The following is a 26509-nucleotide window of genomic DNA, read 5'->3' on the forward strand; positions in this document are numbered from 1 at the left end:
GTCACCCTGAGCACCCCCAGCCCTGCTGAACCCTCTGTGTGTCACCCCCAGCCCTGCCAGACCCCTCTGTGTGTCACCCCCAGCCCTGCCAGCACGGGCTCCTGTCCTACCTGAGCCAGCTCCAGGAACACGAGCACGTCCCCATCGATGTCCACCATCATCTGCGCCGCCTCCATCAGGCCGGTGACCGTGTACTGCTCTGTACAGGGGGACACACGGGGCTCAGGGGGCGGCTGGGAGGGGGTGACAGTCCCCCTGCCGTGCTGCAGTCCCCGGGACTGACCTGTGAGAGCCACCAGGTGCGGCAGGCAGAGGCGGTTGGCGAGGATGATGAGCTTCATGTCGTCCAGGTCGGGGCTGGAGCTGAACTGCCCCGTGTACAGGTACTCCAGCACCGCCCGCATGCAGCTCTTGCTGGTGTGAGGAAGTGCCACCTGCCAGACACACACATTGTCACCTCCTGGCCGTCCCCACGCCTGTCCCACCCTCCCAGGGACCTCTCCTCACCTCGTTGGTGGAGCTCTCCACGAAGGGGCCGCCGAACATAGCGGCCATCCAGTCGCAGCTGGAGATGAGCAGGGGCTTGTGGGCACTGATAGCACCATCATCCAGCACGAAGGTGACATCTGGGGACAAGCAGAGGGGTGCTGGGACCGGCCCTGTCACCTGGGGCTCAGCCACCGCCTGCCACAAAACACCTCACCCCGGGGACAGCAGAGGGAAGGGGATGGAGCCTGGGATATCCTGTATTTTTCCCTAAAATATCTCATTTTTATCCAGCATTCCCTGACAGCTCAGAGGAAAGAGCCTCAGCAGTGCTCTGCCTGTTCCAAGTGGTTTTCCCAGGTCACTCCACAACACATTTGCCAGCGAGGGGAAAGCCTGGGAAGCAAATGTCACACCCAAACTCGAGTCCTTGGAGAGCTGGGAAGGCGGCTGAGGATCTCTCTCTCGGGGTGTGCCGAGGGCCAGCACACATCTGTCCCTCACAGGGACAGCCTGACCGTGTTAGGATCCATCTCCATGACACAAATCCAGCCAGAGGGAGGCCGGGACATTCACGTCCCCCTGGGATGTCACCTCGTACTGGTGGCTCGTGGTGCTTGCTGGAAAGCTGGGGAAATCCTACTAAGGGCGCTTGCTCCTCACAAATCAGGATGACCCCGTGAAAATCTGGGCTGGGAGAGAAGGAAGTCGCCTTTGCAGCTCTTCCGTAAATAAACAGAGCTGCTGGGCCAGCTGGGAAGCAGGAAACCCCGGGGAAGGGCTTCACACTGACTTTCTTGGAGGAAAACAAGCAATAAAAATCCCTAAACAGCAAAGTGTGACCAAAACCGCGGGGCAGGCACAGCCACCCCCTCACCCACAGAGCAAAGCCAGGAGCTCCGAGCCCCCATCCACCCTCTGAGCCCCCCACAAGGACCAGGCTGCTGCTGTACCCGAGAAAGTCCCCTTGGCCAGGCATTCCTTCACCCGGTTGGTCCTCCGGACGTGGAAGGCTTTGGTGATCTCCTGGTTCATGAACGCCTCGTTGTTGAGGATGTTGGCCACCATCATGCGCAGGTCGAACACCTCCAGCAGCTCAGCGATGTGAGCGATGTGCATGAGGTCCCGCTCGTTCTCGTCCAGCTCCCCCGTGTACAGGTACTTCAGCACGGCCCGGAAAGGACCCGGCTGGATGGACGCGTCCATCTTCACCACCACCATCAGCTTGGACTTGTAGGTCAGCGGGTCCTCGGCCATCTCCTCCTGGATGCTGGTGAAGGCCCGGCTCCACGAGGAGAGGTTCCGGCCCCGCCGCAGCCCGCGCTCGCCGTTCTCGTAGTGGTTGCCCCGCAGGATCCCGTCACTGGTGGAGGCTCTAAGGCACGGTTTGCGCTGGCCGGGTCCGGCCTCCTCGGCGCTCTCGCAGATGTCGAAGCTGGCGGCCCGCAGGAGGAAATCCCGCCCGTGGTGCCTTTCCTCCTGGTGCAGCATCCGCTCGGCGGCCGCGGTGACGGCCACCCCGAAGCCGTGCCCTGCGGTGCTCTGCTGGTCCTCCTCGCTCAGGTCCATGAGGAACAGGTCGTAAAACTTGGAGGAGGAGGTGGAGAGGTAGATCTTGTGTGCGTAGATTTTGATCTTCTCTTGCAGCACCAGGATGACGTCCGCGCACAGGGGGTCCTCCAGGAGGTGGGCTGGACGCTCCTCGTTGTTGGAAGGGGGGTCCGGGACAATGATGATGGGAGGAGGGGGCTTGGGGGGCAGGAAGGGGGCTTGGAGCAGGGGCCGCTGCACGTTGCGCAGGTGGGACTTCCAGAACTGCAGGTGGCGGCGGGAGATGAGGGCGGCACGGATGGCGTTGTCAAAGACGTCCTTGACGCCAAACTGGGCCACCACGCTCGTCTCGTAATAAGGGATCCCCAGCTCCTTGGCGACCTCCCTGCCCTTCTCTGGGGGAAGGATCTCGTTAGGTTTGATTGGCCTGAAAGAGACGGGAGATAATTAACGAAGAGACCTCTGGAGATAAGGAGGGCAGCCAGGGACATCTCCAGGGCACCAGGGTCCCACCTGGCCAAGGGTCGCCGTGCCCGGTTGACGGCCTCCAGGTCAGCGTAGCGCAGGTCGAGCTGGCAGCCCACCAGGATGACGGGGGCGCGGGGACAGAAGTGTTTGATCTCCGGGTACCACATGGTCTTCACATGGTGCAGGGAGTTGGGGTTGGCGATGGAGAAGCACAAAACCACAACGTCGGACCTGCGAGGGGGACAAGGGGTCAAGGTCCAGTTTGGGTCAAGGACAAGGTCCAGTTTGAGGACTCCCTCCTTGCCCGGAGGAGGAGTAACGCCAGGCTCTGCCTCTCCCTACCTGCCGTAAGCAAAGCGCCTGTCCTTGTGGTGGTCACCAAAGGTGTCCCAGAGGCGCAAGGACACGCTGACATCGTCTACCACATCCCGGGAGCGCTCCAGCACCTGCGGGAACAGAAAACCACCCCACTCCTGAGTCCCTGAGCCTTACAACAACAACAGGGCTGTCCCCGCCGTGGGGAGTAAATCACAACCCCCATGCAGGGAGAGCGCGGCTCCACCTCCTCGGGATTCCCACGGGGTATCCGTGAGCCCCCCCAGCACCCCTGGCAGCCCTCACCTCCTGGCAGACGCGGTACTGGTCGATGGCCCACACCGTGGGCACGTGGGTGGCGAGGAGCTGGTACTGGGTCAAGGTGGCGTTGCAGGCGCGGGCACAGATGAGCCGGGTCTTGCCCACCGCGTTGTCCCCGACCACGACGCACTTGATGGTTTCTACGTTTGGCCTCTCATAATCCATGTCAGAATCCATTAATTGGGACCTGCGGGAGCAGGGAACAAGGGGTCAAACACAGCCAGGACCAGCCGGGGGGTGTCTCCAGGGCACCCAGAGGGGGACAAAGCAGGAGGATGCTGACCCTCGCTGGCAGCCCAGGGAAGCTCTGCAGCAGCTGCCCAGCCCTTCCCAGCTCGCTGTTCCTGCCAGTCCCCTTTAAAATTTCATGTTCTGGTGGCAGCGTGGCTGCTGTGCCGCGTCAGACACACGGCCTGCGTTGGATTGCGCCCTCCTCCCTCCCGGCTCTCCGGCTCATGCTTGTTCATGTGAGATGAGGCTTTTTTTTTGTTTTTTTCCTCTCCCTTCCTCCTCTTCCTTTTCTCCTTCTCCAGCTTTCGCAAGAGAAGCTTCCAGAACCGCCTGACCGAGCGCACACGCGGGCACTGCCAGGCTCCGCTGCCTGGCAGGGGACACCGACCTGTCCCCCTTTTCCCACCCTGTGTTCCCGAGGGGGTGTTTGCTCCCAGCTAAGAGCAGCAAGAAGAAACTCCTGAGGTTTCCCAGAGGCTCAGCAGCCATTGGGATTGGGAGAGCTCCCAGGAGCAGGTGTGACCCCAGCACTCTCGAGAGAGAGACGTCGGTGCAGTGGGTGCTGCTCGTCAGGTGTGCCCAGGTGTGTCACCCACTCCCTGCTCAAAGCCAGAGCCTAAAGCAGCCAGAATTAACTCATCACAGCACGAACCCAAGGGTTTGTGTGGTTTCCAGGGGGAAAAGCACTGAGGGGATTGAGGGATAGCAAAAAGGACAAAAAAAACCCCACATCCCAATTTCTCCAAACTTCCCAAGGCCACGGATCTCTTCCCCCTTGTCGCTCCCTCCTGGCAGCGGCCTCCCGAGCTGCTATAATAAACCACCAGCGCAGTGAGCGAAAATACCCGGTAACGATGGCAACCGAGCCCTGCACGTGGGACCACAGCTCCCCAAACCGGCAGCCTGGCAAGGACTTCCCAATGTTAGCACCTCCCTCTGTGCGCAGGCTCCCTGGGCACACCTGGACCCACAGGGCACGACCGAGCCACGAGCCCCGTGGGCAGCTGGAGGCGAAGGCAGGTGGCACAAACCCAGGTTGCTCCGGCTGCCAGCGTTTCCACATCGGGCTGGTCCCAAGGCAGAACTTCTCCGAGTAGTTGTCGCCGCATTCCACGCCCCCTCCATCCTTTGGGATGCAGGGAATTCATCCCGAAGGGCATTGAAAACCAGGAGCAGCAGCCTCCTCGGCGAAAAGGAGGCAGGGCAGGTGGGCTCCTTCCCTGATAACCCCTCGAAATCCATTTCCATCTCAGGCATCCCCATCTGCTGCCATCCCCGGACCCTTGCTCCTCCCAGGGATCAGCTGGGTTCCGTAGGACCAGGAGATCCAGGAGATCTCCGGCGTGGAGGGGTGTGAGTGCTCAGGGAGCGTTGCTGTGGTTATTTTTAGGCCCAGCCGTGCTCCCGAGTCAGCCGAGCTCGTTGGGATGGAGGGGGAAGGCACAGGGAATGGCAACGGCAGCTGGCACTTGGGATGTTTGTCCCTCCTGGGGAGCTCAGCCCATCCCCAGCCCAGCCTGCTCGGAAAGTCCTCATGGGAATTAAGGGCTAAATCCTTATGGGATCAGTGCCGGCCGTGAGGAGAGGAAGAGGGGGACAGCAGCGGGGACAAAAAGGGGGTTCTCGATAAAGCAGAACCTCATAGGGGGGCTCTGTTGGCCCCACAGAGGGGGGAGTCACAGCCCCTCACCCACGAGACCAACCCCAGGAGGGGCTGAACCTTTTCAAGCCCCCTCCCCACCTTCCCCACCATCACTTCTCTCCAGGGAACAGCTCCAAACCCCACCGGAGAGCAAAAATAACCCAAGATGCCGAGAAATTGGAGTTCCCCCCTAAGGAAAAGCTCTTCCCAGAGGGAGCAGGGCTGCTCCAGCCAGCAGCCCCCCAGCCCTGCTCTCCCTGCCCGCAGCCCCTCACCCAAACCAGGGGCACCCAATTCACACCCACACCCCCCCCAAGGAGAACCCCAAAATTGCTCCTTCCAAGCTCCCAGCCCGCAGTTGCCAAGGCAACTGCACCATCACCCCGGGAGCCGTCGCTTAGCAACTCCCAGGCTCCAAATCCTCCATCCCGCACCTCGCCAGGGGAGGAGAACCCCCAAACCGGGGCGAAACCGCCGCGAAACGGCGGCGATGCACAAAAATAACGGGGCGCTTGTGGCGGCCGCGGGGTGCGGGAGGAACGGGGCCCGGGCGGCCCCGCGGAGGCACCGGGGCTGTGGAGGCCGCGGCGGGAGGCGGTGCGGGAGAAACGGGGCCCCGAGCGGGGCTGTAGCACGGCCGGGGCCGGGGGATGCGGCGGGCGGGGGGCCTGGAAGGAGCAATTTTGGGAGACCGGGAGCGGGAAGCACCCGGATCGGGGGTGGGGGGCATCGCAAAGGGGTCAGGGAGCACCGGGAGAGGGTGCGGGAGTTTGGGGAGGGAGCGGGGAGCAGCCGGATCGGGGGTGCGGGGAATTGCAAGGGGTCTCGGGGGTGCTCGGAGCATCCGGATCGGGGGTGGGGGGCATCGCAAAGGGGTCGGGGAGCACCGGGAGCGGGTGCGGGACATCGCAAAGGAGCTGGGGAGGATCCGGAGGGGGTGCGGGCATTACAAGGGGTCTCAGGGGTGTTCCGAGCACCCGAATCGGGGGTGTGGGACATTGCAAGGGAGACGGGCAGCACCGGGACAGGGTGCAGGGCACCGCAAGGAGGTTGGGGAGGAGCCAGGCCAGGCGTGCGGGGCATCACGAGGAGGTTGGGGGTGCTCGGAGCACCCAGATCGGGGGTGCGGGATATGGCAAGGAGACCAGGGAGCACCTAGGCCGGGGGTGTGGGGCACCGCGAGCAGTCTCAGGAGAGCTCGGAGCACCCGATCGGGGCTGCGGGGCATCGCAAGGAGCTTGGGGGTGCTCGGAGCACCTGAATCGGGGGTGCGGGGCACTGCGAGGCGGACGGGAAGCACCGGGAGGGGGTGCGGGGCACGGGAGAGGGGCTGGAAAGCATCGGGAGCCGGCGTGGGGCATTGCAAGGGGGCTCGGGGCGGCTCGGGCCACCCGGATCGGGGCTGTGGGGCACGGCGAAGGGGCCGGGCCCTCGCTTGTGCCCTGCCCGGCAGCCGGGCCGGGCCGGGCGGCGGGGGCAGGATGCGCGGAGGCGGAGCGGGACGCGGGGCGGAAGCGCGGGGGGGGTGCCCCGGTACTTACACCAACACAGACGAAGCGGCGGCTCCCAGGGGCCGGGGCCGGGCTCGCCCCTCCGGACATGGCCACGGCGCAGCTTGCGCGGCTCGGCTGGGCACGGCTGGGCGCCGCGCTGCGCGGCTCAGGGCCGGGGCCGCGGGGGCCCATGGCGGCACCTCGGCCGCCCCGATCTCCGCATCCGCGGCCCGCTGCGCTGCGCGGAGCCCTGCGCGGATCGCGGCCCTCCCTGCGCGCTGCGCCGAGCGGTGCGCGCTGCCCTGCGCGCTGCAGTCGCGGCCGCCCCGCCTTTCATTCACAAAAAACAAGCGGCCCCGGCCGAGCCCCGCCCCCGAGCCCCCCCCGCTGCCGCGCATTGGCTGAGAGGGACTCGGGGGGGGGCACCCGGGGGGGTACGGGCGCATCCTGCCGCGCACGGGGACCCTCATCGTGTCCCTTGCAGGAGGCTCTGCTGTGCCCCCCCCCAGTCCTGCCGTGGGACCCCCATCCTGCCCCTAACCCTCCCTCGCTGGGGGCTCTGTCAGGTCCCCCCCAGTCTGCCTTGGGACCCCCATCCTGCCCCTAATTCTCCCTTGCAGGTGATTCCGCTATGCCCCCTCCCCCCCCGATCCTGCTTTCCATGCGACCCCATCCTGCCGCTAAACCTCCTTCTCAGGCGGCTCTGCTGTGCCCCAAATTCTGCCTTGGGACCCCCATCCTACCCCTGACCGTCCCTCGTAGGGGTCTCCGTCCTGGCCCCCAGTCCCACACTGCATGGGTCCCTATCCGCCCTCTGCATGAGACCCCCACCCTGCCCTGCATCATCTGTGACACCCATGGGGGCAAGGTGACACCCTCATCCCCCCCTACACCTCACCTCCACCCTTCCTCTGCATCCGACCCCTCCGTGCCCCCCAATCCTGATCCAGGGAAGGGGTGCACCCTCTCCTGCGTCCCTCTGAGCACCTTTCCCTCTCCCCAAATTTCAGGGAGGTGCCAGCTCCCAGCTGGGCCATGTGTGGTGCTGCTGGTGGAGGAGACCCCTCACAAGCCCCACTTTCCACCCCTCCCGAGCACCCCCAAACCCTCGCAGGGCTTCTCCCGGATGGAGGGGGGGGGGGGGGGGGAGGCAGGAAGGAAGCGAAGCTGCTCCATCCCCCCGCGCCCTCCAAGCACAGGCCACACGCCGCTGTCCTGCCTTGTTATCGTTCTCTACAAGGCTTATCGCATCCCCCTCCTCACCCCCAGGGCAGCCCCCCGAAATCTGAACCCTCAGGGCGTAAAAAACTCCGAGTCATCTTTGCAGCGCGGCTGCCGGGAAGGCGCCGGGCAGCGCCGGCCCCGCTGCTCTGACCCCGTACATCCGCATCATGTGATTGATCCTCGCCATCCCTCCCCGAGGCTTTCAGCCGCCCTCCCTCCCCATCGCCGCCGCTGAGCCGCGCTAAGCTCGGCCCCCTGCATGGCCTGATCCCTTCCCGCTTGGAGCAGCCCGTGCCGAGGCTGACACTGATGCGGCACCGCAGCAAACGGCGTCAAAGCCCAGCGCTGGCCTCGCCCCGGCACAGCCCCCCCGGCCCGGCCGTCGCCCCCCGCCTCACCGAACTCGCAGCACGGGGATCTGTCTCTCCATAGCAGAAGGAGATGGAGCCGCTAATTTGGGGAGGGGAAAGCCCTTCTGGCTTTTGAGCCTGGCAAGAGGCGGCTCCCGGCGCTGCCTCGGTGCTCGCACCGGGACCGGGAGCCGGCGGCAGAGCTGTCGAATCCCTGCCTCGGGAGCTGCGAGCAGCCGAGCCGCAGAGCCTGGAGCTTTCTGCTTCTTGGAGTGGGTCACGGGGAAAGAACACGTAAAGCTTGTTTGCCAGCCGCATGATTTGGCTTATTTGCTCTCTTGTAGCAGGTGCTTAATTGTGGCAGAAAGGGTTCCCGGCAGCTTTCTGGGCAGCCAAATTCCCGCCTGCCCCTCTCGCAGCCAGGCAAAACAAAAGCACGATTGTCACTCGCAAGGCAGAACGCTCCGGCTGCGGAGCTCGCACGGGCCTCCTTCCCGGGAGAAAGGGTTTCCCGGGAGGAGAGAGAGCCGGGAGTGGAGGCACCGGGCTGGGCATAGGCACGGGGCAGGGGAAGGGGCTCGGGAGCAGCCGTGCGGCACATGGGTGCTGCTCACAGCCCCTCTCCGCCGTGGGAGGAGGAACACAAGCCTCAGCTGACTGTACCCCAGCGAGCCCACACTGTGGCACAGCTTGGCACGGCATGGAATGGCACAGCATGGGATGGCACAGCTGCCCGTGGCATGGCACGGCTGCCCAGCGACATCCCCGCTCCCTCAGCTCCGCTACCTCTGGCAGGGCTGTAATTAAAAGGCTTTTTCCTCCCCGTTCCCATCTCTCCAATTGGAGCCTCTTGAACCTATCCCAAGGAATTCCATCTGTCCGGCTCCGTGATCACCTTTGCTCCCAGCAAGAGAGCACCAAACCCAAGGCTGAGCTCTGGGGGTCACCCCACTGGCACCAAACACCCCTTTTCATCCCACAGCATCCTCCTCCCTCCATCTCCCACTCCCCAGCCAGGAATGAAGAAGCTCTCGGGATATCCAAGACATGAGCGGACATTGCTCCAGCCCCAGTAAAATTGGTGACTCTCCAGGGGTGTTTCCGCCCCTCCCAGGTGCTGCCAGGACCCTGCCCAGCCTCGCTGGGGGCAGGATGCAGCGATCCAAACCCAAACCCATTTTCCTTATGCTCCTTGGAGCAGCAAATGCTCTGCGAGCACTGCAGCTTTCCCGGCTCTGCCCCCCAAACCCAGCATCGTTCACCTTGCAGGGGGCTGGAAGGCTGGGACAGACCAAGGCAATGCATCCCTCGCCAGAAAAAGTGGATTTGGGATGGGGAGACATCCCCAAAAACCTCCGGCAACCCTGGACCACACATTCTCAAAGCTGCCAGCGCCAGGACCCTGCTCTGCCTAAGCCCTGCCGGGGGTTTTCCACCTCATCCATGGGGAACGGAGGCATTACAATGGCGCGTGTGGGACGGGAGCAAAGAGCAAAGTCCTGGAGAAAGTGGCCGGAGGAAAAGTGCCAGGAGCAGGAGGCAGGAGGCGGCAGGAGGGTACTTACAGGCTGTGAGCCATGGCAGTCATCTTCCCGGCAGGGCTGCCCTTCCCGGGGCTTTCCATCGCTTTCTCTTGGCGGGCTCTGGAAGGAAAGGATGCAGGGACTCAGTGAGGACACCCCAAACATGGACTCACATCCTAAAGCCACCCCAAGCCCAGCGTCACCCTCTGGCCCTGGGGACGGGAAGGCTTTGGGAAGGCAAGTCCTGGGCTGGCCAAGCGGCGTCCTGGTGTGGGGACAGAGCTGCCCCTCATCCCCTCACTGTCCCCGTGTCTCGCTGCCAGCTCTGCCCTCCTCGTGCCGCCCTACAAAGCAGCCGAAATAAATCAATCCATGGAGCACACACAGAACTGTCCCCTGCACAGCTCCACAGTGACAACCTCCCCTCAGCCCCAGCGAGGCTCTCCCAGCTCCCACCCCCCTCTCCAAGCACCTCACCCTTGGGCTAAGAGCCTTCCCTGTGGATCTGAGTCCCCCAGGCAGTGCCTGGCTCCCAGGGTGGCCAGCAGGCCACCGAGTCCCCTGGCATGGTGGCTTTGGCCAAGGCTCTGGAGCTCGGCAGGGCGCAGGGCTGTCCCTCCTTCCCCGTTGCTGGATCAGCAGTGCCTGCACACGTCAGGAGCAGAGTCCAGCCTGGGATTTGCTCCTGGCAAAGCCAGCAGAGTCCTGGCTCCTGGCAGGCAGCGTTCCAGGCACCCGCCGTGGGGCTGGATCCGTCCATGGATTCACCAGGAAGAGCAGGAAGGGTCACCCCTCTGTTTTGCTGCTCTGAAAATCCCAAGTCCTGCAGGTTTTATGGATGGATGGGGCTACTAGGGCTCTCCTTGCTCGGGACAGCTGCTCCAAGCACCCCCAAGGGCCCCCCAGCCCCCTCAGCAGCCAGGGACGGGGGTGGCAGCTCCTAAAAAATGGGATTTATGGGCTCAATATCCAACTGGAGCCAGGAGAAATCCTCAACCAGAACTTTCCAAAAATGGCCAAACCCAACCTTGATGGGGGAACAGTGGGGACGAAGGGACCCACTGGGATGTGCCACCACACTGGTGGGGAGCAGGGCACAGGAAACAGCTGATACCAGAAGGAAAGGTCTAAAACGAGCAAAAAAGAACATTTTTGCACCTTCCATCCCCTGTCCTGCCAAAGCCAAAGAGCCAGGAGTTTTGGGGGGCTCTGGAAATTCCCGGCATGCAGGAATTCTCTGGCCCAGCTGGATCCCATCTCCCAGCCCCGGGAATCAGCCACCTGACACCCGCCGGGTGACAGCTCACCCTGCCATCGATACGGCTGCAGAGCTCCAGGGATTCAGCGCTCAGCTTATAAATATTTAAACCCAGAAGGAGCCGTGTACTCCTGTAAAATGCGACTCCTTGCACAAGCCCAGCATCCCTCTGCCCCGGCGCTGAGCTAATGAACATTTGGGGCTCTCCAGACGGGTCTTTTTTGCAGCTAAAAACCAGGTCAGGGCGAAATTCAAGGTCTCGATCCATCCGTGCGGGATTTCTGCACCCTCCAGCTGGGATCTGCTGGATTTACCACCCCGGGGGTGCAGGGAGCGCTGCTGGGATGGAATCACGGCCGAGGCTGCGCTTCCAGCTGCTCGTTCCCGACACCCCGGGTGGGTTTTTTGGGGGGCAAGGCCGGCCCCACACTCCGGGGAAGGCTGCAGCTGCAGCCTGGAGCACTGACAGGCTCCCGCCGGCTGCTCCAGGCAGGATTCACAGTTTCATACAGCATTAAGAGCTGCTGACGCCTCGTGAAAAAACTGTGAAAAGCTTCTATTTTGGGGAAAGTTCCTCTTATAACGGCGCATCCTGTGGCTTCTCTGTTTCCCTTTTTTCTCCCGGTTTCTCTTGCTACGGAGAGCGGTGCAGGAAATAGGCGGATAATGTTGCCAACCAGCCTGGGCTCTTCGTCAGGAAAGGAAAATAACCCTCCAGGCCACCCCCAGCCAAGGAATTCATTCTCATGCCGCACCTGGGTGGGGGCCTGGGGAGAGAAGGGAGAAAGTGGGACCCTCCTGGGATTTCTTCCTGGGCACGGAGCATGGGGGGCTTGGTGGGGGGCTGGATATTTCTTAATGGGGGGAAAAAATGCTGGATTTGCTCGTTTTAGACCTTTCCTGCTGGTGTCAGATCTTCCCTGGACTCTCCTCCCCATTCTGCTCCCTACCAGCGCGGTGGCACCCACTGTGCCTCCTTTCGCCCCCACTGTTCCCCCATTAAAAAAAAAAGAAATACATAGATTAAAACATCAAAGAACCAGGAGTCTGTCTCCAAGCAACTGTCTCCAAGCAGGGATGAAGAGCAGAGAAGAAGAGGCAGCGTTGAGTGGGGAGAAAACTTCTGGAGATCCCAGCGGGGAGAAGGAGGGAGGGAAGAGCAGGAAAAGAGGGACACGGGGGGGAGGTGACAGCCAGTACTGGGAGCAGCTCAGGAGCCCCCGGGGCAGGAGGATCTCCCTCTTTCCTCATCACAGAGCCCGGCCTCAAGTCCGGGCCCGCGGGGGAGCGGCCGCGCCTCTGCCCTGGCTGGTGAGGGAGCTGCCGGCTCCCCAGAGCCGCTTCCCACGCCAGCGGCGAAGGAAGCGCAGCAGCGCGGCCTCTCCCCCTGCCCTGCGGGGCACTCGGGCGGGGAGCTGACGCCAGCATTCGGTGGCTTCACGGCCGTGCTGGTGACTTGCCAGGAGCCACCAACACCCCCCCCCCAAGCGAAGCAGCGAGCAGCGGCCGGGGGGAGCCGCCGGTTCCACCTGCGCTGTCCCCGTGGGACATCCCGTGCAATTCCACGCTGGAAAACTCTTTGCCCCCGCATCTCGGTGTCTCCTCACGCGTGGCTCTGCCTGAGCCGCCTCCTCTCTGCCCACGGGCCGCTTGTCAAACCCTGAGGGCCACCGAGGCACCCCACACGGGTCCCGCACCCCAATTCTCCACAGCTCCAAGGGAGCTGCGAGTGCCACCCGCTCCGGAGGGGCTGCGCCACCCCTGGGCGCTGGGAACAGCCTCGGAGGCACCTGGAGCTGCTCCTGGGGCAGGATCCAGCACCTGTTTCCCAACCCTCAAAGCCTTTGCATCCCCCCACAACTTCCCGGCGGACAAACCCTCACCCTCTCCATGCCCCACAGCCGCTCCCTGGGGGAAAATGGGGATAATATGCTCCGGGCGTGGTTACCTGAGCGCAGCGGCCCCGCTCTGTCCCGCGGCTCTTCCCTCCGGTCCAGCAGCGCCTTCCCTTTCCAGGTGCAAACTGGCCTGGACAGGCAGGACCCATTTTTATACGCTCGCCCATGTGATCTGAACAAATGCCCTAGGGATGAGTTTTTGCACTGACACAGCTAAAGGGGCTGGGACTAAAAACCTGTTGGACCACAATCCCAGCTCAACGGACAGGAATTTTCCACTCGGAGCCGTTCAGGCCGGCTCTGGGTGCGCCAGCACGCGCCGGGGCCCGCGTCTCCCTGCTCCCCCCAAAAATCCCATTTCCCTGCGCTTCCCGAGCCTTTCAGACTCATTCCTAAATGATTCCTCTACTGCAGCTGGAGAAGACAAACCATGGGATGGTTCCGCGATGGAGGAAGGGGTGGATGGGAAGTGTGAAGGAATATGTTTGAGGCACTGATTGCATCTAAATTCTGCAAATCTTTTATTACTTTTCCTATGGTCTGTGAGAAAAAACAAACAAACAAGCAAACAAACAAAAAAAACACACCACAGCAGAAGATGCCAGCCGGGGTGAGAAATGGGGGGAATCCTTTTGCTCCTGGAAAAGGAAACTCCCTGCAGCCTGGAGGCCTGGGAATAGCACGCCTGCACATGTTGGAAGGTGATTTTTAGGAGCTGCCCAGCCCGAGGGTCCCGCACTGGGATGCTCCTCAGCGATGCAGGGATGGAAGGCAGGTCCAGGTGAGTCCGAGTGACCAGAAATGCCCGGGATGGGAATTGGAAGAGAGAGGGTGAGTTCTGGATGGGTGAGTCAATGGGAACCGAGGCACCGGGGAAACGGCCACGGGCCACGGAAAGGAGCCACGAGCGTGAGTCAGTGGGATCAGCTGGTGACTCTGTGGGAAAGGAGGGAGGCGATGGGATAATGGGCACCAAGAGTCAGGAGGAGCCCCTTGAACGCGCTCCGCTCGGGCCGTTCCCCTTGGAGCAGCGCTGGAGAACGCTGCGGGCGCCGCTGGAGCTGATCCCGCTGGAGCTGATCCCGATGGAGCTGATAAGAGCAGGAACGTGCTGCTCGGCACACACGGGGCCAGCCCAGCGCTTGCTTCACCTCCTCACCGAGGTGCCGCGGTGCCCCGGGCACCGAGCGGGGCTGGCAGCGGGGCTCGCTCGCACCCCCAGGATGTCCTGGCCTCGCTGCAGACACAGCCGCTCGCTCCGGCCTGGCTTAGGGAGGGAACTCAGGGGGGTTTCCGCCTGATTTGGTGGCAGGTACTAAAAAGGGGCCGGTTTTGCTGGGTCACAGAGCAAGAGAGATGTTCCCCGCCCGGAGCAAGGGAGGGTTTGGAGCTGCTTTGCCCCGTGCGTCTCTCGGAGCATCTGCAAATGGCCCAAATTGCTCCCAAAGGATCACCCTGGGGGGATCTCAGCCCTCGCTGGCTCCAGGCTCAGCCCTGCCGAGGTGCTGGGGCTGTGCCAGAGCCGGCTGGGCACAGGCTCCTCTGGGGATGCTGGTGCTGGAAAGAGGGCCAGGTGGAAAAGCGGGGCCTGGCTGGCCCTGCTGGAGGTTCGAGGCTGTTTTCTGTCACTTTGCAGCTGGCGGGTTTGTTGGGGCGTACAGGCAGGGGATCTGTGACCCTGCTGGTGTGGGGAACTGGAAATAGGGGAAATTTTGGGGTCCCCTTCAGAGTCAGGGTGTCAAAGCATTGGGAGAAAACACCTGGGCAGAGGAGAAGCTGGAAAATGTTCTGGAAAAGGTGCTCATGCTGAAGGGCTCCCCCCAAATATGGGAAGTGCCCTCAGCTCCTTCCAGCCCCCAAACTGGTTTTGGGGGATCGTGGGGCCGTGATGGGGGCTCAGGGCTTCCCAGGAAAGCACCACCGCTGGGACTCTGCTGCGAGCTCGTTAAAGCTCTACCAGCCCCTGCTGCAAACCAGTTAAACCCATTTAGGGAAGGGTTAAGCCAGTTCAGTGTGATTTGGGAGTCCATTGATGCCGAGGTTAATCTGCTGTAAGTGCATCAACATCGGGGATTTGAACCAATTTAACTGTTCCAGCTCCAGGTTTTCCCTGGAGGACTTCGGGAAGGGTCCAGCCCGTGCCCCCCTTCGTTCCAGGCTGCGGAGAGCCTTGGGAAGAGGGAGAAAATAAACCAGCGACTGAAGGGAAGGACCTCATGCAGGCTGAATCTGAAACGCTGCTATTTTTAGCCCATCCCTGCCCAGCCGGCCTGAATTCCACGCGGGTCCCGGTGCCCAGCTGGCACAGGCAAGCGGCAGGGTGGGCAGCGAAACCCTCCCGGTCCATCCCAGCTCGCCGGGGCGGCTCGTGGGACCAGGCTGAGCCCGAGCTGAGTCAGAGCAGAGGATGCTCCTTCCTCATCCCAGCTCCTCATTATCCCGCTGCCCCAGGGCTTTCCCACGAGCCTCATCCAGCCGGGCCGTGGGACCTGGAAGAGGTGATTGTTTATTTTCTGCTGTCATCCCTGAAGGGCTGTAATCACAATTAGAGCGTCCACGAGGCACGGGGCAGAGATTCATCTCCTTCCCGAGGCCGCAGCACCCAGGAGAGTGGGAGGGAGAGAGGGAAAAGGTGGAAATGCTTCCATCACCCAATCCCTGCGCCCACACAGCATCCCCGGGGAGCACGGCGAGGTTGGCAGAGGTCACCCCTGAGGGTTTCTCAATGCTTCCCCTCCACGCCGCCGTCGCGTGTCGATGTTGCAGCAATTCCTGGTGGCTTTTCCCGTCTCCGGGAGCTGGGCTGGGGAGCGCTTCATGCAGGAATTCGAGCCAGGAATTGAAAGAGGAGCTAAGCAGCTCCCCGGTGGGGCTCAGCGGGGTGTGAATGGAGGGATGGGAGCGGGATTGGATCCTCCAGCACCTGGAGAGGAGCGGGCTGGGCACCAGGAGCGGGCTGGATCGGGATCGGGAGCTGCCAGGCTGCGGAGCTGCCGGAGGAGAAGCGGCTCCCGCACCGCTCTGCACTGCCTTGTGACTGCGAAATGAATGCGCTTAATATAGGCCGAGTGAAACCATTCTGCCCGAAATAGAAAATTCTTCCCCAGAAAGCGCCGCAGCCCCGGCAGGAGCGCTCACGAGGAACCTGCCGAGGCAGGAGCGCTGTGCCAGCTGTGCCAGCTGTGCCAGCTGTGCCGCGCTGCACATCCCGCCCGAGCTGTGGGCCCGGCCGGCGGCCCCGCTCGTCCCCAGGGTCACCTCCCCCGGGGGCAGCTCCCCCCGAGCCTCACCGAACGTGCCAGAGGGGTTTAGGGATGGGGCAGGCGCTCCTGAAATTGGGATTGGAATTGGGGTGGGGTGAGGGGATGGGTGGGTGGGTGGCCGCATCCCCAAATCCAGTGATCCCGCGGGTGCTGTGGGCTCGTGCTGGGCTCGGAGGTGCTGCAGGGGAGGGATGGGATGGGATGGGATGGGATGGGATGGGATGGGATGGGACGGGATAATTGCTGCTCGTGCTGCTGCTGGAGCCGAGGTTTGGGATGGGAAGGGGCTGGAAGGAGACGGAAGGAGGTGACCTCCTCTGGGGCTCTGGGGGCTGCTGCCAGGCTCGGGGAGCTCGCTCAGCTGCGTGCTTTTCCCTGGAAAATATCGGATATTCCTCCTCTCCCGAGTGCTCCTGGAATACCCAGCTGAGTCAGGGAGTGGTTCTGGTGCCAGGGGAGGTTTTGGGGTCGCAGCAGCCCCGGCTCTGCTCTGCTCTGGGTTCCTGCTGCTCTGGCAGCTTCTCCTGTTGGGATCCAGGATCCAAGGCGCTGCCAACCCCAAAGGCGAAGAGCGTCGCGCGTCCTCTCCCTGATCCCACAGAGATCCCTGCTCAGAGGGCGCTGTGAGTCCAACCCCCCTTTTGGGGGCTCTGACCCGTCCCCTGCGGTCACTCGTGACCTTCCCAGCACCGCTGGTGCCGGGGTTTAATCCAGCTTGACCGGCACAGCTGCCGGCCAGGAAAATGGGGCAGGAGGGGGTTCAGTGCTGGAGCTCTGCAGGTGTAAAGGAAAAAGCCAGAAATCCTCCCCTGTTAATCTCAGGCTGCACCAGGGATCTGCATCTGGTGTTTAAAGCTCTGCTGTTCCATCCCGCGGCTCACAGCGAGGTTTAGGGGGGGATAAATTCAACCCCGCTCACTCCATATTTTGCCCCAGCATCTTATTAATGCTGCAAAGACCCAAAAATCCCGGCTCAGCCACTGAACTCCGGCCTTTTACGATGTGAGGTCTTTAACCCCTGACCCCAACGTGGCTCCAGACAGACCCAGGGGAACTCCGGAGCCCAATAAATCTGTCACATCCCCTGAAATCCACTTAAAAATCCCCCAAGGAGCAGAGGCAGCCCCGCGAATCGGTTCAGATGCAAATTTATGGCGTGTCCCGGGACAAGCGCGGGGTTTTTGATTCACAAAGCTCTTGCCCAGGGGCTCGGCCGGGGCAAGGTGAAGGCGACCTTGTGGTTGTTGGGTTGGAGCAGGAACTGGAGCTGCTGGCCAGGGAAGGAGGGAAACGTGAGGAAAACCCACGGGGAAGGGAGATAAGAGGCACGGCAAGGCCAGGGCACGGCTGGAGCTGCTGGATGGGGAGAGGGGATGTGGGTTTTGTTTCCTTTTCTGATTGCAGAGGAATAAAAGCTGGAAAACGGGGCTTCCTGCAAGGCCAAAGTGGAGGGAATTCCCCCGGCCACCGAGGCTCTGCCAAGTGCTTGGCTTTGTGCTGCCTCGCTGGTTGGTATCAGCCGTGTAAATAGATTCCTGTAGCGATTTTTCAGCCTGTAGGCGTTGGATTTTTTGGGGTTGCTCGGGTGCTCTGCTCACTGGACCCTCGGGGGAAACTGAGGCATAGAGGTACGACCTATAAATATTCGGATTTTTTCCCAAATCAGAGGAAAATGCTGGATTATTGAAAGAAGAGATGAGCTGGGCTGATGCTTGCGGATCTTGCCGGGAGTGCAGGGTGCGTTTTCATCTCTCAGCAATACTTTTGCTGAATAAATCCTTATTTTCCAGAGCTGGCGAGGACGGCCTCGAGTTTTTCATGGCTTCGACGGCAACTTAAAAGTTTTATCCAGCCTCAAACTGGGAGGAAAAAAAAAACCCCAAACCTCCCACGGCTTCCTTGTCACGGGACTGGGGACACCGGTGTCACCTCGGTGTCACCTCGGTGTCCCCGCGGGCCATTCCTGCCTGGGGACAGCTGAGGCCGCTTAGCCAAAAGGGATGGGAGCGAGCTTCAGATTCCAAGGAAAAGGTAAACCGGCCCTTTTTGTGCCTCGGGGAAGAGGAATGAAACCCCGAGGCGCGGGCTGAGCACGGCGCTGCTTTATCTGGATTTCACATCAACAGGAAGCCGGCTCCGGGGCGGAGGGGGGTGAAATTCCCAACAGTGCTTTCCTGGGAAGTAAAAGCAGGATTGTGAGGAACTTTCCGGGTGAAATTCTGCTCGGGAAGTGACTGCTCCGCGTTAAATAAACAAAGAGCTGGAGGCTCTGCACGTGTGGGGGAGCTCTGAGAGCTCCTCACGCTCAGCTGATGGTCATGGGGAGCCTCGAAAAATTTCTATTTTTGCCTGACCTCGGTCCTAAAACTCCCGGGAGAATATTTGGGCCCCTTGGCGGCGGTTTCTGGGCCACGGGGGAGTGCCCAGGTGGGATATGCTGAGGGGGTTTTGCCTCCCCTTCCCTCTCAGAGCCGCATTTGTGGCCCCGTGGCTCAGCCCGGGTGGAAGTTGGCTCCCAGCTCGGGTGATTTGGCTTTCGCAGGTGCTTTGTTGCTGTTAAAACGAGCCCCAGGCTTCTCCTTTCCTCCCCTGCCTTTTATTAAGAGCTTCTTCACCTCTGATGTTAACAGGAAAATAATTTCCTCACCTACATCTCGGTTTCGCCAACTCCGAGAGGTATTTCAGCAGCTTTTGGAGCTGTTTGCTGAGGATAAAAATGCAAAATATATTTATTTTTGTATCTCTCTTTAAATATCTGCTCCCAAATGGATTCAGGGGATGTTGGGACTGCAGCACTTTTCTTCCTTGGGATTCACGTCGATTCAATTCCTTAAATTCATCTTGTGCCGGGTGCTCTGAAAGCTTGCTTTTATTTCCAGAACATTGGGAAATATTCCTCATGGAGGCTGGGAAGGAGGAGGGGTTTTAAACAGATTGTCAATGATGTTTTTGCCTCCCAAAAAAGTGAAAATTTCGAAGGGCAGGGGCAGCATCGCTTTGTTCTCATCCCACCCCGGAGTGTGTGGGGGGAATTCCTGAAAGACCGCACTTCCCTGGGCTCTGACCCTCACACCCAGCGCCGCGCCAGAGGCTTCCCGGCTGGAAAAACGAGATTCCAGCAGTCCCGCAGGGCTTAGTCAGGACAGGGATCCTGGGAACACCCTGGGATGGCCGGGAGAGGACCTGGTTTGACACCACAGCTGCCTTTTCCCACGAGAGGATCCTTCTCCAGAGGGAAAACAGCTGCGTGCAGCCTCTCCTGGGATCTTTTTCCGCTTCTCCCCAGCCAGCAGAGCTCCAGGCTCAGGCAGGAGGAGGAGGAGGGTGACGCCCCTGGAAATCGCTCATCCCTGGGGTCGGTTTTCCAGGAATGTGGCAAGGGACAGCAAAGCCAGAGGCTCTGGAGTCACCCTGGTCTGGGTTTAAAAGTGAAATATTCCAGTGGCTCTGGAGTTACCCTGGTCTGAGTTTAAAAACCTGGTCTGAGTTTAAAAACCAGGTCTGAGTTTAAAAACACTGAGGTTTAAAAGTGAAATATTCCAGTGGCTCTGGAGTTACCCTGGTCTGGGTTTAAAAACCAGGTCTGGGTTTAAAAGCACCGGGCTTTAAAAATTAAATACTCCAATGGTTTCCTGCCCCTCGGGATCATCACACAGGAGGGAGTGGCTGTCTGGCCCTGGCAGCGCTTTTCCAAGGATTTTTTTATCCTGGTAGAAGCTGGACAAGCTTCCCGCTGCCTTTTACACTGTGTCTCCCGAGTGGAGGAAGTGAAATCTTTGCCAAAAAAAAGGGAAAACGTTAAAAGTATTATTTTTAATTTTTTTTTTTTTTTTTTTTTTTTTTTTTAGGGAGGAAGCCACAGCTCATCTTCCATGGGATGCTGTAAAATCACTACTCCCGGGAGTTGGTCTCTCTGGGAGATTCCCCTGCACCTTTTCCATGGGCAAAGCCTTTTTGGGATGATCTTTGAGAGGTCTCCAGGTGGGAGGGGCTGATCTTGGCCCTGCAAAGGGCTTTTCTCAGCCGCTGGGCTTGGAAAAAAAAATCCCAGTTCCGAGTTCATCGCATTTCTGGCGTTTGCTGTTGTTTGAGGAACCCAAAAAAAAACCACTGGAAAGGGACTGGGGAGGATCCTGAGCCAGACCTGGGGCCCATGGAGCCGTTCCAAGGGCTGGAGCCCCTCTGGAATCAGGCTGGGAGAGCTGGGAATGTTCACCTGGAGAAGGAAAGGCTCCAGGAACACCTCAGAGCCCCTTGCAGGGCCTAAAGGGGCTCCAGGAGAGCTGGAGAGGGACTGGGGACAAGGCATGGAGGGACAGGACACAGGGAATGGCTTCCCAGTGCCAGAGGGCAGGGATGGATGGGATTTTGGGATGGAATTCCTCCCTGTGAGGGTGGGGAGGGGCTGGGATGGAATTCCCAGAGGAGCTGTGGCTGCCCCTGGATCCCTGGAAGTGCCCAAGGCCAGGCTGGAGCAGCCTGGGACAGTGGGAGGTGTCCCTGCCCATGGCTGATCCTTAAGGTCCTTCCCAACCCAAACCATTCCACGTTTTACCAGGAAAAATGTTTCCCTTGTCCCCATCTCCCCCTCTCCCGGTGTCCACCTCCCTGCCCTGCCGCCTCTTGTTCAACTTTTCAGCCACATCCCCATTTCTCCAAGGAAATTCCTGCTTTTCTCACCGTTTCTGGGCATTTCCTGCTCATCAGCAGCTTCACCTGGCGCTGGGGACCCCGAATTTTCAACGCCCCCCCTCCATGTGACACCGCCAGGCTGCAAACCCCGCTCCGGGCGCTCCTGACTCAGGCAGCGCGGCATTCCTGGGAAAAGCCTGACTCACGTGAGCCCATTTGCCGGCTCAGGGCGCTAATTACGGGCTGTGCCCATCCCGGCAGCGTGGGAACGGGAGCCATTAAGCCCCTAAAAGCTCCCCGATCATTCCCAATCCATTAATGTTCCTAATTAGTTAAGCCCGGCGCCTCTTTCTCTCGCCGGGCTCGCTCGTGTTCCCGGAGCGCGCAGCCCCAGCTCCATTATGTAATGATCCCCTCGCTGCTCTCATCCCCGCTCCCAACTCACACCGGGCTTTTTAAATTCTATTTTATTTATTTTTCTAATATATATATATATATTTTATTCGCTCCTTATCCCGGAACCCACGAGGCGATGGAGGCGACGGGCAAATCCAAGTTGGGGTCACATCCTCCTCCCTCGTTAGCCCGGGCGGGTGCGGGGGTTGGGCTGGGCAGGACCCGGCGCCGTTGGGGGCGGGTGGGGGCGGTTGCCGGGGGGGTTAAAAGCCGTTGGCAGCTCCGGAGCACCCGGCTGCCCCTTCCCCGGGCTTCGGCTTTCATTCCCGGTCCCTCCGTCCCTTCCTTCCAAGGAAACCATCTCCACGGCAACCTCAAACCTCCGGGCTCTGCCTCGGAGCTGCTCAGTCGTCCCCAGGACCTTGGTAAGTGGCTCGGCAGGGCCGGCCCTGGTGGCCCCCCCCCCCCGGCGGCCGTGGTGGCCCGTGGCTACCGGGTCCAGCGGTAGGTGAGGGCTGGCGCTGGGCTTGGCAGGGGGGTGGGGGACCCAACCTTGTGTCCCCGCGTCCTCCTCGAGGCTTTGTGCGACTTCAAAGTGGGCGGCCAGAGTTGTCCCCGTGCGGGAAAAGCGCCGGAGGGGTGGCTGGGTCAAGGTGCTGCTCCCCTGAGAGAACCTTGCCTCGGGTCGGGGACGTGTCCTGGCGTCCTGGCTGGTTGTGAGTCCTTGGTGATGGCCTTGGACAGCCCATGTCCACTCCTGATCCCGATTTTCCATGGTTTTGGGGAGAGCAGCGGGGCCAGCCCGTGGAGTTGGGGACTGTCCCCACCTGGAGCCGGGTTTGGAGCGCGCTGTCCCCGGGATCGCCGTGGTGGCACCACGTGGGCACATCCCCGGCGCCACGTGGAGGGGGACGAAGCCCCAGCCTGGTGGAAAAGGCTCCTCTGAGCTGTGGGGCCGTGCTGGGGGCTCAGGCCTTCCCAGCAGAGGAAACCCAGCCCATTCCTGGAATAAACAGGATTAAAGTTGCGGAGCTGGAGGAGGAAATGATGGGCAAGGATGGGGATGCTCTGCCTGGAACTGGTTTGGGCTGGGAGCTGAACTGGGGGGTGCTGGGGGGGAAGCGCTGGGTGCCAGCGGGGTGACCCTCGCTGTCCCCGTGTCCCCAGGGCAGGATGAAGCTGCTGGCAGCCGTGCTGGTGGCGCTCAGCCTGCTCCTCCCCGGAGCCTGGGGCAGCGAGGCCTCCCGGACCTGCATCTTCCAGACCCTCAGCGAGTCCGACAGCGAATTCTGCAGGTGAGCGACGCTCCGTGGCCTCTGCCACCCCCTTGGTGTCCCCTGTGTCACCTCCCGGCACATCCCAGTGTCACCTTCGCTGTTTTCCTGCTTCTGCCGGGAATCTGGGATGTCTCTGGAGTTGTTCCCTGTCGTGCAGGGGCTTTGGGGGTGACTTTTGCAGCATCAGGGATGGCTGATGTTTTCCTTGGAAAACTTCAGGGGAAGGAGGCTGATGTTTTCCTTGGAAAACTTCAGGGGAAGGAGGCTGATGTTTTCCATGGAAAACTTCAGGGGAAGGAGGCTGCTTTTCCGCAGAATCCTGGGATGGTTTGAGTGGGAAGGGGCCTTAAAACCCATCCGGTTCCAACCCCAGCACCTCCCACTGTCCCAGGCTGCTCCAAGCCCAGTCCAACCTGGCCTTGGGCACTTCCAGGGATCCAGGGGCAGCCACAGCTGCTCTGGGAATTCCATCCCAGCCCCTCCCCAGCTCACAGCCAGGAATTCCTTCCCAAAATCTGCTGAACCCCTTGGCAGAGGGAGCAGAGCCTGAGCTTCTGCTCTTCCACCTCTGCATCCCGCAGCTCCTTCCCAGCACCCTAACCCCATCCCGAGCCTGACCTGGCTCCCACCTGCATTCCCACCTCCTCCTCCTCATTTTCCTCCCTCTTCCCTTTTTCCAGGGGGGATTTAGAAGTCATCTACCCCGAGGTGGGCGACGTGAGCTGCTCCTACATCCCCAAGTGCCACGGGTACCGCCGGCAGCTCAGCCACGAGTGGGGCAAGCCCCGCGTCCGCTACCCCTGGGCTAAGAAGGTGAGGCCCCGCTCCGGCTTCTCCGCGTTCCCAAAGGTGGCACCAGGAATTTCCTGGGATCGGGGTGACTTTTTTTAGCTTTTTTTTTCCCCCCCTGCATGTCCTCATTGATTCAGGGGTTTGGTTGGAGGCTGAGCTGTGGATAAATGGGATTGCCTTTTTTTTTTCTGACATTTTTGTCATTTATTTTTATTTTTTCCTACACTGTGGCCATTAAATCACCTTTTCCCACATTCAGGTATTTTTTTTACTGCCCTGAAACCACTTTTATATCTTTTTTCTTGTTACGTTGACCATTTACTAAATATTTTTTTCCACATTGCACCCATTTTGCAGCTATTCCAGCCATGCTGCAGCCACTTAATAAATTATTTTCACCATATCCCCACTTTTCAATTAAGAATATTTCCTGCATCGTAACTATCATTTCCCCTATAAGTGCAGCCGTTTATAATTTTCCCTACATTCACTTTTAAAACAATTAATTAAAAGTTTTTATATACTCTGACCATTTAATTAAGTGGCCAGAAGGTAGCAAAGAAATTAATTTATTTTTTTTCTGCTACACGTGGCCACTTAATCATTTAAATTTTTTTCTATTTGTGGCCTCCTAATGATTTGATTTTTTACTCCGTCATGGCTATTTTTACAAAAGGAATTAAATGGCCACAATGAAGGAAAAATAGGAATGAAGTGGCCACATGTGGAGAAAATTTTAATTAATTTTATTTCTACGTTGTGGCCACTGAATATTTATATTTTTTTCTACCTTTTGGCCATTTCAATTTTGTTTCCTCTATTTCGGCCACTTAATTTTTTTGGGTATTCTGACCACGGATTTTTCACTCCATTGCGGCCGTTTCATTTTTTACCCCAGCTCAGCCCCAAAAAAATTCAATTTAACATTTTTCCGCTGAGGATTTTCTTTTTGCAATTTTTTAGTCGACTTTCCAAAGCCATCCCGCTCTCGGGCCGGGCTCTGGGCTCCCCTGCCGATGGATCCCGATGGAATTTGGGATCGGGGAGGGGGGGGGAGCTGCCGCTGCTGCTGTTCCCTCCTGTCACCACCAGGTGGCAGCATTGAACCGCCCGAGCTCCAGGGCCGCCCGCACTGGGATGCACTGGGAGCACTGGGATGCACTGGGAGCGCCGGCATCTCCCGGGGGCTGTGCTGGGGGTGCCGCGGGCAGGGGGAGGGGACAATAACCGGGCTGACACGGGGATCTTTTGGGGGACACCCTGCGCCGTGCTGTGGTCCCAAAGCCGTCCCGGGATGCGGCGTCGTCTCGTAGCGTGCCCGAATCCCAGTGAAATCCTCGCTAGCACCCCAAAAAGCGCCATATCCCAACCATTTCCATAATTCCCATGGCCAGCTGCAGCCCTGGGAGCTGATAAGGGAGGTCTCAGCTCTGGTGGCGTTACCTCGGAGCGGGAGCAATCTGTTTTTCCGGCTCTTCCGCGCCGTCTGGGAAGTCTCTTCCCCCTGCGGATCACATGGTTGGAAGTAGAACTTTTCCTTAAAGACGTCTGATTCTTCCAAAATAATCCCCCTTCTCGGCGGAGGCTGCAGCACGCGGACCCATCCCCAGCTTTCCAGGAGTTTGAAGTTTCCTAGGAACGTGGGCAGTTGTTTTTCCTTTAATTTTAGTCCTGGAAAGACAAACAGGGCCAGGAGAAGGGAAGGGACTCTCCGGGATGGTGCCGTGGGCTGTGGGAAGGATTCTGGGGACAAGAGCCAGACCCTTCCGGGCTGTGCCAGCGGGATGCGGGCTGTGCATCCCGGAATCCACCCAGAGCAGGGAAGGGAATCCACCCTGGAGGAGCTGGGGGGTGTCACCTGTTTATTTTGGGGTGGGATTCCAGCTGTGGCTCGGGGTGGGGGGTGGCAGGTCCCCGGGGAGCCCCTGGCACAGCCGGCGGCTCCCGCTGGCATCGGGAATGGCTCCGCTGATGGATTTGGCAACGTTTCCTTCCAAGACATCTCGGCACATCTTGCGCTGAGGCGGCATCTGAGGACACAGGGCCCTGCCGCTTCCCGGGCTTTGTGGTGGGATTCTCCTCTGGCCGTCCCCAAAACCGGCTCCACACAGCTGGGAATGACCCAGCTGCAGTATCCAAACTGGGAATTCATCTGGGGAAGGGGCTGGGTGGCCTTAAACCCATCACAGGCAGCTGGCTCTGAATTTCTTCAGGGTTTTTTTTAAATAGGAATATACAATTTTGATAGGAATGTACAATTTTCTTACTCCTGAACCTCTAAGGATGCTTTGGGATAATATTTTTCCCTCCTAAACTCACCCTAAATTGAGTGGGAACAAGAGCTGTGCCAGGGCTGGGGCATGAGAGTTGTTTTTATGCTTTATGGGGGTATTTCTAAACCCAGGAAATTTGATTATTCCTCATTTATTCCCAAGTGAGAGCGGGAAACTCTGGCAGAGCGAGGTTCTCTCCATCTCCCTGCGGTGCTCCAGTGGGATGCTCCGGCTCAGTGATCCTGGATGGGGTGGGCAGGGCTGGCTGAAGGGCTGGAGATGCTTTTCCCAGCCAAATCCGTGGCAGAAAATCTCGGGGTTTGAGGATGCAAACTTGTGTAGGAAGTGTCGGCTCTCTGTGGAACACTTTGTCTCTTCAAGAAAAACAACCACCAAAAAAGCCAAATGCGGAGTGTTTGTTTTTCTCTCCAGAAATATTTATCAGTTTTCTGAAGGTGGGGGGAAGGGGGGGGGGGGATGGGAGGTTTCCCATCCTCGTCCCAGATCTTTGGGGTGGGTTTGGGGGTCACCTTTGTGCCCCAAAGTCCCTCCCCGCAGCGTCGATGCTCCTCAGCGAAGGAACATCGATGGTTTGGGGTGAAGGAGTTGAAAGTGGGGTGGCATCTTGCAAAGCTGAGCTCTGATGGCAGCAGAGCCTGGCCTGGGGGACTTTAATGCATCGTTTTAGGGTGGATTTTAATATTTTGTGGTGTTTATCCAGTTTAAACTCCGAGCTGTCTGATCCAGCTTTAGAAAACATCAATTCACTGCTCAAAACCCCATTTTTGGGCAGTTTTTAGTGCTGTGAGGGCACCTGTTGTGTGTGGCTGCACCTCTGTGAGCAACAGGCTCGGGGAAAGGTGTCAGGGATGCACTGCCGGGGATGGGAGAGGGGTTATGGATGGCTTGGATACCCTGGAAAAGCTTTAATTGCTCTGTCCTGGTGGGGAGAGGTCTGGGAATGTCTGGAGATGCAGCCCTGGGGTGTTCAGGATGCTGAATCCATGGGAGATGAGCCCTGGGGTGTTCAGGATGCTGAATCCATGGGAGATGAGCCCTGGGATGTTCAGGATGCTGAATCCATGGGAGATGAGCCCTGGGATGTTCCGGATGCTG

General features: G+C 59.8%; 3 protein-coding genes and 1 long non-coding RNA gene across 8 annotated transcripts in view; 2 read left to right on the forward strand and 2 right to left on the reverse strand.

The window, feature by feature from the left end:
• Nucleotides 1–12906, reverse strand: part of RHOBTB2 (Rho related BTB domain containing 2) — a 15997-nt gene extending 3091 nt beyond the window's left edge. The window contains exons 1-9 of one of the 5 annotated variants that reach the window (XM_042024810.1): nucleotides 12811–12906; nucleotides 9647–9724; nucleotides 3127–3328; nucleotides 2848–2951; nucleotides 2551–2736; nucleotides 1440–2464; nucleotides 508–626; nucleotides 284–434; nucleotides 111–199 (exon numbers count right to left, since the gene is read on the reverse strand). In XM_042024810.1, coding sequence (XP_041880744.1) covers nucleotides 111–199; nucleotides 284–434; nucleotides 508–626; nucleotides 1440–2464; nucleotides 2551–2736; nucleotides 2848–2951; nucleotides 3127–3328; nucleotides 9647–9705 — 1935 coding nt within the window. In that variant the 5' untranslated portion in view covers nucleotides 9706–9724; nucleotides 12811–12906. Of the gene's footprint in view, nucleotides 1–110; nucleotides 200–283; nucleotides 435–507; nucleotides 627–1439; nucleotides 2465–2550; nucleotides 2737–2847; nucleotides 2952–3126; nucleotides 3329–4403; nucleotides 4485–6555; nucleotides 6693–8129; nucleotides 8316–9646; nucleotides 9725–10081; nucleotides 10200–12810 lie in introns of those variants that run through there. The other 4 variants (XM_042024811.1, XM_042024812.1, XM_042024809.1 and 1 more) reach the window with 4 other exon arrangements.
• Nucleotides 4496–20261, forward strand: LOC121663019. The gene is made up of 3 exons (XR_006015507.1): nucleotides 4496–4579; nucleotides 17583–17651; nucleotides 19872–20261. It is a non-coding gene; the product is annotated as an uncharacterized LOC121663019 (long non-coding RNA).
• Nucleotides 20262–21131: 870 nt separating this feature from the next.
• Nucleotides 21132–25182, reverse strand: LOC121663023 (translation initiation factor IF-2-like). The gene is made up of 2 exons (XM_042024828.1): nucleotides 24564–25182; nucleotides 21132–21975 (listed from the first exon to the last, which is right to left on the reverse strand). Exons 1-2 carry the CDS (start codon nucleotides 25120–25122, stop codon nucleotides 21236–21238), a joined length of 1299 nt encoding a protein of 432 aa, XP_041880762.1. The 5' UTR covers nucleotides 25123–25182; the 3' UTR covers nucleotides 21132–21235.
• Nucleotides 22225–26509, forward strand: part of PEBP4 (phosphatidylethanolamine binding protein 4) — a 33697-nt gene continuing 29412 nt past the window's right edge. The window contains exons 1-2 of the mRNA XM_042024832.1: nucleotides 22225–22346; nucleotides 23009–23141. Coding sequence (XP_041880766.1) covers nucleotides 22225–22346; nucleotides 23009–23141 — 255 coding nt within the window. The remainder of the gene's footprint in view (nucleotides 22347–23008; nucleotides 23142–26509) is intronic.

This window comes from Corvus kubaryi, unplaced genomic scaffold (assembly GCF_017639235.1).
Source record: "Corvus kubaryi isolate FWS band 111438036 unplaced genomic scaffold, C.kubaryi_AGA036_p1.0 37265, whole genome shotgun sequence".
Taxonomy (NCBI): domain Eukaryota; kingdom Metazoa; phylum Chordata; class Aves; order Passeriformes; family Corvidae; genus Corvus; species Corvus kubaryi.